Source organism: Haliotis rubra, unplaced genomic scaffold (genome assembly GCF_003918875.1).
Source record: "Haliotis rubra isolate DU_JTF1 unplaced genomic scaffold, ASM391887v1 Scf211, whole genome shotgun sequence".
Taxonomy (NCBI): Eukaryota; Metazoa; Mollusca; class Gastropoda; order Lepetellida; family Haliotidae; genus Haliotis; species Haliotis rubra.
This window is the reverse complement of record NW_025766126.1, coordinates 859,220-874,404: the sequence shown is the minus strand read 5'-3', so window position 1 is coordinate 874,404 and position 15,185 is coordinate 859,220. Positions and strand designations below refer to the sequence as shown.

The window sequence follows — 15,185 nt, the reverse complement described above, 5'->3', positions numbered from 1 at the left end:
ACATTTTTCTGAATAATGGTCCCAATGTATGGTGGAGAAATTCAGAGTGTTAATGAAGTAACGGTATCAAGCTTTTCTCAGGATTACGGACAGAAATTGTGAGACAGAGAACAGTTTCATTCTGTGAGTGATGCTCTGTAATCCGGATTAAGTTCTCACACGAACTTATTTAATACACTGTAAGCTGTCTTAATCCATTTCTTGTGTAAATTATTGGGGATTGCACAAAAAGGACGTTGTATTCACTGACTGGAAACTTTACAAACTCTGTTGACCAGACCTGTGTCATTTGGGTATGCCTCATTTGATGTTCCTGTCATAAATTTATATTACATGTCTAACAATGCTTCTACATTTTATAAAATACATGATTTAAAGAATGAATTACTAGTTTCAGCAAAGATTTCGAAAGATAACACTTTCAGTTTTATAAGCATTTTAAACGCATCTAAGTGACTTATATAATTTTAACTATACATTGTCTTTGATGGACATGTTCATCCCAAGACAGTAAGGGGTGCAACTCCTGCTAAAATCTCCCTAATCCAGGCAACTGTCAAATTGGAGATGTTTTGTTCTAACAGAAGTCTGGTTTAGACAGGTTGCACTTTCTCAACAAGAGGGTGACAACAGAGAGAACTGTATACTACTGAGAAGTGCTAGCATGCTGAAGTAGTTGATCCAGGGAGCACCACCGAGATGCTCTAATTGCTGAGATTGATGATATTTTGTAGACAGTCATGTGTAAGGTATTTGACAAATTACCAGATTAAGCCTTGCCTACAAGACCTGGAGGGACGTTGGTAGAACAAGCTCAGCGGTAGGGGAAATGGATGTAGGACCAGCGCCAGAATGTCCAACTGCTCAGATGAATAATGATATTTACATACATGGGTCTTGTTTGTGTGTACAGTTTTGTTCCTGTTCACCACCTTTGCACAACATTTTAAATCTATTGCATTGGTGATGGTCTATAGTTATAGGTTTGATTTGATCATGTATTTTGATAGAGTATTTTGCAGTTATTAGCTCACCTGATTGAAAAATGAGGTGACCTTTTGTGGTGCTACCTTCTTTGTTGTCCTTCCCTCTGCAGGGCGGTGGGGTAGCCTAGTGGTTAAAGTGTTTGCCCATCACACCGATGGCCCGGGTTCAATTCCCCACATGGGTACAATGTGTGAAGCCCATTTCTGGTGTCCCCCACCGTGATATTGCTGGAAACCACTCACTCACTCTGCCCATTTTTAACTTTGACTTGTTTGACATCTCCCCAAAAATGAACATGTGAAAATGAAACTTTGCCTTTGTGGTATCAGCTATGGTGATGAATGAATAATTTGACCCAGACTCACTTTTAAACTTGCTGCCACATGGGGAAATTTACACCAAGTACCCAAAAAATGAATATCCTCACACCAACATCCTCTCCTTAAACCCATAAATAATACGTAACACCCCAAATTGCTCAAGCTCAACCTGTTGTAGCGACCATTTTTACAAATTTACTTAAGGCTGTTTTCAAACCATTTTCCTTTTTTCTGGAATATTTTAAATGTTCACCTTGTGTTTGACTCTTCTCTTGGTTACATTCAGCACATTCAGCAGTGTAAAACTCTCTCATGAAATTCCAAGCATGAGGATTATGGTTTCATCATATTTTGTTCAAAGCATTAGATTTTACTGTTAGGAATTATTCCTCAGTTTCTACGCAGAAGATATTTCTAAGCTGTCAGCAACATCCTCAGTTGACATTTATGCTGTTGACAACAGAGCCAGGTGACATTCAATACAATTGTGCTGTTTTTCTTGTGTTGTTGCAGTTTCAATTTTTTCTCTGAAACCCCAAGGCCTGTGATGCTCAAACTTTGCATGCATGATTACAGATATGACGTTTGTAAAAGGTAATTTCAGACTTCACATGTGGTTTTAACATGGCCACCACCATAGAAGTAGTTCAAGTGAAACGTTTCTCATTCCACAGTCTCTTCTGTGTGGTGATTATGAAACTGTTTCAGCAACAAGTATAGAGTATGTGAATAACAGATGAAATCATCTAAGGTTTTGGCATAGTGTAATATCTGATGAATCAGACTTTAACCTTAGCATACATTCATTATTCTAGTGTTACTTCATCCTCTGAAACTGCAAAGCATATGCTCCTGAAACTTTGTATGAGTAAGTGAGTTTAGTTTTATGCCGCACTCAGCAATATTCCAGCTAAATGGTGGTGGTCTGTAAATTGTCGACTCTGCACCAGACCATCCAGTGATCAACAACATGTGCATTGATCTACGCAAGTGGGAACAATGACATGTGTCAACCAAATCAGTGAGCCTGATCACCCTATCCCGTTAGTCAACTCTTACTACAAGCATGGATTACTGAAGATAAATTCTAAGCTGGACCTTCTCAGGTCTTATATGAGCCATCCCAGCTATGGTTTTTGTAAAAATTCAGTCAGAAACATGTTTATTATTTCTTTCTTCATGATTCGACCGAGCTACTGAGTTTGACAGGTCATGTTTATCAGAACAAGTTCACAACTCCGTGTTCGGTAGCAACATCACAGTAAGCCCATAGACCCTTGCTGTGGACAAGGCTTGAAGGAGAGTTTCTAGTACAAACGATTTGTTTCCTGGTTGGTTTGGGATGCAGAATGCGTAAAAGTATTTCCTCTTCTTTTTTTTTATTTATTGTTAATTTTCTACGACAAATTTGTTATTTTAATAATACTACCAACCAAACTTCCTTTCCACATAATAGTCTGTTTCTGAACATTTGAATGGCCATGTAGTTGGGACTCTTTAGTTTCAGTTGTTCCTTGTGGACAAGTAGAGTTAACGTGAGTTATGCTTTTGGTAAAATTACGCATTCTTATATGTATAGTCTCAGAACTAAATGTACTATAAAGTTTATGGATCTTTGGTTTAGTGTTGCTTATTTTATCTTGTATGAACAAAAACTGTGTTTCCACCATTTATTTCTCAGCAGAACAACATATACTCACACACATAAGAAACGCAAGTTTGTGATCCAAATAGGAAACAAACTTGGACCCTAAATTGATATGGGTTTTTGGCAGATAGTGAAGTCTGATGGTGTTTTCAATCATTTTTGTTGCGTTTTGGAAGGCCCAAGTAAAAACACATCAATAGAAGGAATCACCAAAACGCACCATACCAATGAACATGTGGGTATCATGCACATACTTCTCGTGAAATCCAACATGCACGAATTGTCACCACCATTGGTGGGTATAAGACTGCACAAAAATTAGGTCTATTACTCCTTGTTCAACAATGCCACGCTTAACTCAAATTGAAAGAAACCAGGCTATCAGAAGTTCGGAAGCTGGAGTGTCTGCCCAAAATGGTGCCCGTCATTTCGACGTAAACATAACCACTATTTACCATCTCCAGCATCAATACAACGCCACAAAGACCACAGATGACCTTCCTCGGAGCGGTCGTCCAAGGGTCACAAACCCTCGACAAGATTGGCACATTACCAATAAACACCAGCAAGATCCGCTCTTGTCAACCCCTTTACCTTTCGAAAACTTAATGATGTCATCAGTCTTAGTAGCCAATGAAATGTCTTCACTCAATTTTTTTGTCTATCTGACCCTGTTCGCATTTCTTGTGTTTAATATGGAAAATTACATACATATCTGCTTTATACTTGACTTGCGTTACTTTTGTGTGTGAGTATATGATAAAACAACTGAAGGCTATGCTGTGCCATATACATAGAGATAGGTTTGGAGCTTATATGAGTTTTTAAAACTTGAATGTTGGTGAAAAGATACTGGTATAAGTTATATTGCTGGTGTCTGTCGTTGTCTGGAATCAAAATGTTCTTATCAAGGGAAAAACACAGTGTTGTTATTGTTTTGTATTCTTCAGGGTTTAAAAATAAGTCAGTTCTTCATAACAGTTTTAAGAAAGAATCAAGTGTCAGTAATGTTTTTGTGTAACTTAAATCTTTGATATTCTACTTTGTTTTGAACAGATATATTTCCATGTCATCAGTGCAGATTTCAGATTCTGAGTCTTATATACAAGCTGTTAAATGACTTGAACAATGTAATTTGAAGTCAAATATATTAATTTTAGATTTTGGGACTCTTGACAAATTACCAGATTAAGTCTTAAGGACTCTTGGGCTTTAGATTAATGTATTCATTTTTTCAATTAAGGAACTTATGTTTGTAAATACATGTAACTTATGTTTGTAACCTGCAAATATTGTGACATACAGAGTTAAAATAGCAAACAAACATCACTTTTGCTGCAGACTGCTAGTTGTAAAGAGGCAGCTTCTCTTGTAACTGGAATACATTTGTTTTTGGAGATAAAGATGTGAGCTGGATTTGTTATAAGTTAGTGCAAATCTGTTGTGGAAGATTTGCATATTTCATCTGGTGACAGTTGTGTTTCATGGAGTGCAGTTAAAATCCTGTACGACTGACATACACCGTAGGTGAAGCTCACCTCAAGGGAACTCACTTCCAAACACACTGCTCTTTCTGCTGACAAGCTAAATAAATGTCATTGATAACTGCAGCTGCCTGCCAAAACATATTACTTGGTTCTAGGATGCTGCTTGGGATCAAATGCCACAAAAGACAAAGTAATTCATAGTTTTGTTTTTTACGTTTTAGCTTCTCACGTTTTATGTTTATGTACAAGGCACTTCTCAAATGCTTGTTGGGAATGGTTTCAATATGGTACAAATTTTGTTTTACATACATACATGCTGATATTTGTACAGCGCCAATATCCAGCTCAGCTGCTCAATGGCGCTTTGTTTTCCCATTGGATGTTAATCTCAACGGCACATCATACTTTCAATCTCAACTTTAGTCTTAATGACAAACATTAGGAGCTTAGTCTTAGTCATTATTAGTTGATGAAATAATTATAAAATAATAATAAAGGCAAAGTTAGATATTTTATTTATTTTTGTACTGCAGAGGCTGGAACATAGTTTTTGTGGCTGCTTATTATATTCAAATCATCATATTTTGAAGACGATACATGTTTCAGTTATTTTAATGATCATGACTGTATGCACTTCTTATGGTGGCTTAAGAGCAATTGTAAGCAAGTTTCTCAGATTTTGGGTAAATAGCTTCCTGTTAGGAATTATGGGAGGTTGTTTGGCAGCTGATGATGATGTGTTTGGGATGATTATAGCGCGAGGTTGAAACCGTCAACACCTGAGCTCCTCTGTGTGCTGACATCCACTTGCCTCGTACAATCCGAATTTGGTGACAGTGGCATCATGTGCAATTACTGCCCATGCTAGCTGCATATTCTGGTACTTGGTAGTACTAACAATTCATTATGGCATCCGTACAATGTAATTTGAAATTTTATACAACACTAATGATGTGTAAATACTCTCATTTCCTGAAGTTTTCAACAGTGTTTTGTTTGTTGGAGCTAGTTTTGTATTGCATGGCAAATAGTTTGCCGAAGGCTAGTGTTTTGTACACCTGATATGGCCGGATGATGGGCGAAAGGATGTAGTTTTCGACATCGTGATATTTTCAAATGGAATGAAAATAACTCAACTCATCTTATTGGTCACTTTTGTAGGTGAGATTGAGACATAATACCAGCTAAGTTGTTGGAGTTACGGAATCTAGTTTCATGCAGAAGCACCTATTTTCAGTGTGTATTTCAAGATGTAAAGAGGAGTTGCTAGGGATGTATTCCAAACTCAGTCTGATTATGGATGTTAGAAACTGAAATATCAAAATTTCACTATGGTAATTATCATGCAGCATTTTGAAACAAAGTTCATTTATTTCAAAAGTATGAACATTTGATGGTTTGCTCTTGATTCTGTTGTGTGCACTGAGGTGATCTTAGCTAACCTTAACATTATTGATAGTTAAAAATTCATACATTTTGTCTTGAGAATGGTGAAACTCATTGATGATTTTTTAATTCCACATTGCTTAAAGTTCATTTTATTTCAAAATAATATGGATATATTGGGTCTGAGTAATGCAGGTCCTTGTTATATTGGTTTGTTTGGCAGTTCAGTACATATATGTACATATATTGTAGACATGACAGCTAAACACTTGCAAGGAAATGTTGAGGTAATTCGGTAGCTATCTGATCATTTCAGAAATATTACTATAACTGAAATAAAGAGATATGTTTGTATTATTGGTGATTGTATCACATGTGTCAGATTTGAAGTCTGTTGGTGGCCAACTCCAACTGTATTTACTATTGTTGTGACCAAGAGGTTGAACTGGATTTGATGGTTTCCTGGTTGAATCTGACTCATTTTACTCTTACAGACACTGATAGCAGCCAGACTGATTGTACCCAGTCAAACTGTCTTGTCCCCTGGAGAGTTGGCTGTGTCCTACCCAATCAAACTGTCTTGTCCCCAGGACAGTTGGATGTGTCCAACCCAGTCAAACTGTCTTGTCCCCAGGAGAGTTGGCTGTGTCCAACCCAGTCAAACTGTCTTGTCCCCAGGAGAGTTGGCTGTGTCCAACCCAGTCAAACTGTCTTGTCCCCAGGAGAGTTGGCTGTGTCCAACCCAGTCAAACTGTCTTGTCCCCTGGAGAGTTAGCTGTGTCCAACCCAGTCAAACTGTCTTGTCCCCAGGAGAGTTGGCTGTGTCCAACCCAGTCAAACTGTCTTGTCCCCAGGAGAGTTGGCTGTGTCCAACCCAGTCAAACTGTCTTGTCCCCAGGAGAGTTGGCTGTGTCCAACCCAGTCAAACTGTCTTGTCCCCTGGAGAGTTAGCTGTGTCCAACCCAGTCAAACTGTCTTGTCCCCAGGAGAGTTGGCTGTGTCCAACCCAGTCAAACTGTCTTGTCCCCAGGAGAGTTGGCTGTGTCCAACCCAGTCAAACTGTCTTGTCCCCAGGAGAGTTAGCTGTGTCCAACCCAGTCAAACTGTCTTGTCCCCAGGAGAGTTGGCTGTGTCCAACCCAGTCAAACTGTCTTGTTTTTCCAACCCCAGGAGAGTTAGCTGTGTCCAACCCAGTCAAACTGTCTTGTCCCCAGGAGAGTTGGCTGTGTCCAACCCAGTCAAACTGTCCAGTCAGCGTAATTCATCAGGTCTAATTTTGTTTAATTTGTTTCTTTCCAGTCTGCATGAAATGAGTAAACTAAATAATTGTTTCTGTATTTCAGATGAAGATGTCGATCCAAAGAGGTCCAATGTGGTGAAAACTCGCTATGCTTACGTGGAAGTGGTTCAGCCGTGAGTGTTTTGTGTATAGTAATCCATTTAAGTGAGATCTTTGCCCCAGCACATAGCTGTGTGACACATGCTTTCCAGTACTTACCTGTGTGACACATGCCACCAAGTACTTGGCTATGTGACATATGCCACCCAGTACTTGGCTATGTGACATATGCCACCCAGTACTTAGGTGTGACATGTGTCACCCAGTACTTAGCTGTATGCTCATCCATATTTGACTTGAACTCCTGCATACACATAAACCGTCCGTCTGTACTTATACACATTGTACCACATGCATATTGCCCAAATGCTCATACATATTGGATTTAAACTCCCACATATACACAACACAATGCATTCATGCATAGTCATTACTCCCATTTCTTTAGCATATCACCATGTTGGCTTTGTCTGCAAGGTATTGTTCAACAAAACAATTTCAGGGCTTGAATGATTGTGACATCCAGACATAGCACCAGATGTTTTTGCTGAAAGATGCCAAGGCTCCTGTGGTGATGTTACTACTAGGACCACAGCGACTCCCATGCTTTTATAGCAAAAGTGCTAACATTGCTTATGCCAGTGGGCCAAGGTCTATCCAGTCTCCGACCATGGAACACTCACTCACTCACTCACTCACTCGATCATGAGAATATTATCAGCACTTTTACGGTAAGGAGGATGTATATCTCAGAAATCTTAGAAGCATTTCTAAAAGCCGGGTGATCCAATTAGAGTAGTGTGTATAAAGTGTGATGTGTATCTAATGGCGAGGACTTGTCAGTTCATCGTCTCAGATACTTAGCATTGTCAGCTGGTAATCTCAGTGCCCAGGATTTGTAATGGATGCCGGGGCCTGGGACAGATTAATTGAACATTTATTCATCTTCAGACTGGTTTCAAATTGTAGTTCCATATCAACCTTTCCTCGTGCATGGCAGCATCTTCAAGTTGTAATACAACACACTGAAATGGGAGAACAAAATTGGAGGCATCAAGCCATATCTCGAAGGCAGATGTCAGCCAATTTCATTATTTTAGTAAATCAGAAGTGAAATTTGAGAATAGGATCTACATGACATGAAAATATGTAGAAATAAGTTTTACAAAGATTCCATTTTGACAGTACTAAATATTACGTCATGGTTTAAAGAGAATGTATTTTGAGTTTCTGTGCAATGTGAAACTGTGCCTGACTGTCAGGAGTATGCAGAGACAGCATGTATTCCTCCTTGATTCCAAAACCACCATCACAGTTAATGTATCGCTTGTAATTCCTCCAGCATCCTGTGGTGTCTGTGTCTGTGCTGTGGAGCAGAATACATTGTCTGTTTGATCACTGGTCCGGTTTGCAGGTGGCTGGACGATGATGACCAGCACCATGGGTAGAGCTGGTTAATCTCCAGGCGCGCCACAATCTTGCTAGGGGCCCCGCCACGTTTCATGTTTATCATGTACATGGCATTTACGCAGCCAGATATATCACTGGCTCCACACTGTCCAGTGCCATTGGGAATGTCCATCTGTTCAAAACACCTGGATCTAAAGCATAGACACAAAGACTGGCAAATGTCAGAATCGTATGATAGGAAGCATATCCATATGCAGTCTCTTTTAGTAAATCTATGAGATTTGGTCATAATATATTTGTTTTAAGCTGTCAAATTGGTTTATGGCATCTTTGTGGTAACATGTTAGACATTCCGTCCAAATTAACAATTCATTTCTGGCATTTCTGTCTCTTGCAATGTAACATTCAGTGTTCTGTCTCTTGCAATGTAATATTCAGTGTTCTGTCTCTGCAATGTAATATTCATTGTTCTCTCATGCAATGTAATATTCAGTGTTCTGTCTCCTGCAATGTAATATTCAGTGTTCTCTCTCCTGCAATGTAATATTCAGTGTTCTCTCTCCTGCAATGTAATATTCAGTGTTCTGTCTCCTGCAATGTAATATTCAATGTAACATTCAGTGTTCTGTCTCCTGCAATGTAACATTCAGTGTTCTGTCTCCTGCAATGTAACATTCAGTGTTCTGTCTCCTGCAATGTAACATTCAGTGTTCTGTCTCCTGCAATGTAACATTCAGTGTTCTGTCTCCTTGCAATGTAATATTCAGTGTTCTGTCTCCTGCAATGTAACATTCAGTGTTCTGTCTCCTGCAATGTAATATTCAGTTTTCTGTCTCCTGCAATGTAATATTCAGTGTTCTGTCTCCTGCAATGTAATCATTCAGTGTTCTCTCTCCTGCAATGTAATATTCAGTGTTCTGACTCCTGCAATGTAATATTCAGTTCTCTGTCTCCTGCAATGTAACATTCAGTGTTCTGTCTCCTGCAATGTAATATTCAGTGTTCTCTCTCCTGCAATGTAACATTCAGTGTTCTGTCTCCTGCAATGTAACATTCAGTGTTCTGTCTCCTGCAATGTAATATTCAGTGTTCTGTCTCCTGCAATGTAATATTCAGTGTTCTGTCTCCTGCAATGTAATATTCAGTGTTCTGTCTCCTGCAATGTAATATTCAGTGTTCTGTCTCCTGCAATGTAACATTCAGTGTTCTGTCTCCTGCAATGTAATATTCAGTGTTCTGTCTCCTGCAATGTAATATTCAGTGTTCTGTCTCCTGCAATGTAATATTCAGTTCTCTGTCTCCTGCAATGTAATATTCAGTTCTCTGTCTCCTGCAATGTAATATTCAGTTCTCTGTCTCCTGCAATGTAACATTCAGTGTTCTGTCGCCTGCAATGTAATATTCAGTGTTCTGTCTCCTGCAATGTAACATTCAGTGTTCCATATCCTGCAATGTAACGTTCAGTGTTCTGTCGCCTGCAGTTAAACATTTAGACTATAGTGGGATTCAAGCAATAGAGTTAAACATTTAGAATATAGTGGGATTCAAGGTCACAATGTGTGAATTTTGGTATCCCCTTGGCATATAGCTGGATTAATCCAATCTTATTCACTGGCTCTTTTAAATTTTTGCATTCAGATATCTGTTGTTGGCATATAAACATTCACATGTTTATTTCTCAACCTCCGGAGAGCTGTTTCTGGCTCTTGATCGAGTTATATTAAAGGTGTTAAAATATACATTAGTAAAAGTAGAAGGAAAGTATCATCTGTATTATTGTGTCAGTAATTAAATATCCAACTTCAAAATACCAGTCAAAGTTCATCCAGTTAAAAATATCTTTGAGTTACAAAATAAGATCTGCTGTAAGGGTATCTTTGTGTGCCAAGATTAATGAGAACTTCATGTGAAGAGATCTGGTCTGAGTATGACGGCTTCATGTTGATCAAGCATATCCATATATGGTTTGTGGAGAGGCTTTGATCAAGTCACATGATCCATCTGATACGGGAATCCTGACAGTGTTAGTAAAGTAGAACCAGAGTTATGATCAAGCATATGATCAAAGTTATCTCCCGGTTTTGAACCAAAAAAAATAAAAATATAATTTATAAAATTTCCAACTTTGAGATTGTATTTTTTGTACAGGCTTTGCCTGTGAATTTTTGTGAGACTGTTCTAAAATAATAAATATGGCTGTAACATGATTCCTCCAAGTATTGTTACTGATGGAACATTGAGTGAGTGAGTGAGTTTAGTTTTACACCGCAATATTTCAGGAATATGGCGGCAGGGATCAACAGAAATGGATGGAACATTGACCCTTCATTATTTTAACATGTGACACAACATCTGCATTACCTGTGTTTTTGTAGTCCAGAACAGGAATATTCCACATTCAAAAGTTTACAAGCAATAAGTCACTTTCCTCTCGTGTCTTCAATGTCACTAGAACTCAGCATTAAAAAGTGTGATTTGAAAAGATTATGTGATGTTGAAGCAGCCTGTAGTGGGTATCTGTGAGGCTGCCGATGGCATCATTGGACACAGATTGGAACTGCTTGACATTAATCTCATTGGGAAAGGTCACAGAAAAACTTCAAGTGCAGCCTGTTATACAATATTTACAAATTTGATCCTCTTTCCCCCAAAATGCATGGCGTTAAGATTTCCATCACCAAAGAAATGGCTGCTGGTAAAAAAAGGCTAATCGTCTTATTTCTTGGGGAAGACATATCTTGGGATGCCGTTATTTCATAAGATTTCCCCACATTCTTCCCAATGTCATCTTCAGCTCATTTGAAGCAACAAACCCAGGCCGTGCCATGTAAAGGAATTGGTCCAAGTGGTCGGTATGGCATGCAGGCTTCACCATTGCAGTCTTTTGGCAGTAGTCACTTGAACACTGAATCTGTGACAGCCATGAACATCTTGTAAACTACATCAGCTAGCCAGCAGGAGCCTTCTAGCGGCAAGATAGAATTATTCTTAGAAATAAGACGAGTATTTCGACAGATATTCCAGTCCAGAAAATAGGTCCTTGAAGGAGATATGGGACTTTTCGGCCATTTTTTCTTAATTACCTTATTCTGTGTGTGAATTTTCCCTATTTATCTTCAGTCTGCTGACAAGGGGTGAGGTTTTGTAAGATTAAGTTCTTCCTAGTGCCCCCTTGTGTGCTAAAATTGAGTTAGTCTCTGTCACTCACGCGTACATAAGCCATTGGAATTAATTTATTTAACAGGTCCATTCATGTGCAGTGCATATAAAGTACAGTGTGCTTGTGTTGCTGTGGTAGTATGTAATGTGTTGTACATGGAGGGAGTCACTCAACAGGCCACGTGGCAGCTTACTTCTCTCCTTGTTACGCTCACGTCTGTACATTTCTTGTTGAATTCACATCAGATACGGTATTCAGGAAGTCCAAGTTGTTCTGGATTTGTCATAGTCTATGGTTTATGGCTATTTTTACATGCTGTATTAGGGAAATATTTTTGTCAGTTAAATATTTTTCAATTGTCTGTATACCAAAACTGCCTAAACGATCATAAGCCTGTGTTTTCAGTTATGGATACTGATCGCGATGAAATATTTTGCTGTTTGTAGTATGTTTCTTCTTCTCGGAATATTAGTGAGTATGGTTTAACATCACTTTTAGCAATATTCCAGCAATATCACGGCGGGGGACACCAGAAATGGGCTTCACACTGACTGACTGACTGAGTTTGTCTTTACGCCGCTTTTAGCAATATTCCAGCAACATCATGGCGGGGGACACCAGAAATGGGCTTCACACATTGTACCCATGTGGGGATTTGAACCCGGGTCTTCGGCGTTGACGAGCCAACGCTTTAACCACTAGGCTACCCCACCCACCCCCACAGAATAGGACATAGCAAACAGTTATATTATCATATATTAAATATGATGAAAGTATATATATCACTATGAATATATTTACCAGAAGGATAATTGAAAGGAGATAATGCTGGATGTAGTTTGTTTTTCCATCCTGAAATTTCTCCACTGTTTTTGTGTTTTGTTATAATTATCAATATATATAATAAGTCCTTAGTGTTTGTACACTACTACATGATGAACATAGTCTAATAACGATGCTGTGAGCTCCTGAACAATTTTCAGATCACGACTTTGCACCTGTTTTTACAAAGCAGACAACAATAGCAGTGAAATATTCTTAGCAAGTTTCATTTGTTTCATGTTAAATGTTCGGCTAACCAGGTAGTTTTTGTCTTGTTCAAATTGTTCTTCTAACCCGGTTTTTCTTTTCTTTTGTTTTTTTAAATCATTCTTGTGACCGATGACCTGTTCCTCTCAAGCCTTGTAGGGAGCAAACTGAATATTATTGATGGCATTATGCAGATTTGGGTTATTTCCAGATGCCACAGTTTGCTAGCTATGTGCATGTTTATATGGGCCTGAGTCATGGACTGACTGACCGCTCAGGCCATACTCTGCATATCAGGAACATAGCTTACATGGTATGTCTAAAAGTGGAAATCACAACATTCATTAAGTGTTCACATTTTTAACTTATCCTTAAAACGAACACAAATAGTTTCCATTTATGTTTGAGAGGCGAGTAAAATCGCTGATTTTAAGTTTGTTACCTTTTCTGTAAGAAAACAAACAAAACGTCTCTTCCCTCATTACTTTTGTTTCCGATATAACCAACATGGGCATGGCAAATAGAGCAAATGGCGAAGTAAATGCATCATAATTTAATAAATGAATATGCATGCAGACTCTAGCGTTAATGCATCATTGTTTGGTTGTTGTTAAACGCTGCACTCAGCTATTACACACTTATTTCTGTGGTCGGTAAATAATCAAGTTCGGACCAGACAATCTAGTGATCAATATCATGAGCATCGATCTATGCAACTGGGATACAGTGGCATGTGTTAACCAAGTCAGCAAGTTTGACCAATTAATCCCATTAGATGCCTCTTACGACAAGCATGGATTGCTGAAGACCAATCATCACGGGTCAAATGCATCCTGAAATTAATGCATGACTAAATAAACATCTGTGCTCACTCCAGCCTATACTGAATCATTATGTTCATGCATCACTAAATGAATGTGCATGCCGACCCAAGCCTAAACTATATCATTCATTAAAGGCATTGCTGGATGCATGTGTGCACTGATCCTTGCCGAAGATGCATCAGATGATAAAATATTGCTTACTCTTGCCCAAGCTGCATCAAGAATGTAAGAATGCAGACCTACTTTTAAGATCTTGAAACAATATTCCCTTCATCAGAGAGCCACAACACAAGGAATGTACATGGATATAGGATATATAGATACATCGAGGGGTACTGGCTAAACCATCAGACAATGCATTCACTACATCAAATAATGCATTCACTTTCCTCACGATGTTGCTTCTCCTTCTTGACAAGGACATCCAGATATTTGTGTTCATTCGAGACACAGGTCAAATCAACTAACAAAAAACAGTTTCTAATCATCTAGTAGTGGGTTTTTCATGGTCTTTAGAATGTAACAAAGTAGTGACTCTGTTTACCGTATCTGCAGTTACTGGACATTTATGTAACCTGTATTAGTAATGTTTTGTCTGTAGTTATAAGACTGTGTGACAGTTGTCAGCAACAAAGACACGGTCACATGGAACAACAACTGACACATCTACTTGCGTAAATAAGGCCAGTTTTGACAATAAACTAGTGAGAAATAGCAAGACTAGCATTAATAACATTATTGGTAGGCTGTTTTTATCATATGATTCCAGTCATTGATTTAGTAATGTGTCATATACCTTGAGGGTAGGACAAAAAAACCGGACACGGTCCTAACCTGACAAAATGTCTGCCCACTGCCGACAAAATCCCAACAGTATGAAAACTGACATACAATTTATATTGAAATAAATATTTTTATTTGTCCTCATGAATAAATTATGGCCGATTAAATGATTGAAACTGGAATTCCAAACTTCAGAAGGATTGTTGTTGCACTGCTGATAGTTCACAATCACATCATGGACATTCCATGGACATTCCATGGACATTTTATGGACATTTTCCAGGTTTGAAGACTGGGGGTATACGTTGCAATCGGATGGTCTGTTGTCGTATTTCACCAGGGTTGATACATAACATGTGGCACATGTATAAATACTTAGAAGAAGGTGTAAGTAGCACACCTATAAATTTTCATGCTGGCATTTATTTTATCAAATTAGTTTTGGTTCGGTATGGCTGTGGGTTGTTAAGACATGTTTTTAATAAAATATACAGACACAGTTTGTTATATCCATCAGTTCATTCAAAGCATGTCTGTAATAGACGTAGCTTACAGTATTTACATATTTCAACAAATACATTATGTACAGAAACTGTCAGGGAGATCTTCCTTCTTTATGTTAACAGTGAGCAGCATGAACAACACAGAGCTTGTTGGATTTATTTTGGTGTCTTGACATTTGGAGCCACTCCTTTTCATTAAAACAGATGCTGGCGTTTAAAACAAATAATTTTATCACATGTGAAGTTTCAATTTTCTCAAAAGCCTTGCTCGTGATGCCTGGTTATTACTTGATACTTTGTATTAATCTG

General features: G+C 38.4%; 1 protein-coding gene across 2 annotated transcripts in view; it reads left to right on the top strand.

Annotated features, from left to right (window-relative positions):
• The window catches only part of LOC124276686 (receptor-type tyrosine-protein phosphatase N2-like), a 268,868-nt gene that overhangs the window by 112,498 nt on the left and 141,185 nt on the right, over nt 1-15,185 (top strand). For both annotated transcript variants that reach the window (XM_046712328.1, XM_046712327.1), the window contains exon 8: nt 7,172-7,241. In XM_046712328.1, coding sequence (XP_046568284.1) covers nt 7,172-7,241 — 70 coding nt within the window. The remainder of the gene's footprint in view (nt 1-7,171; nt 7,242-15,185) is intronic.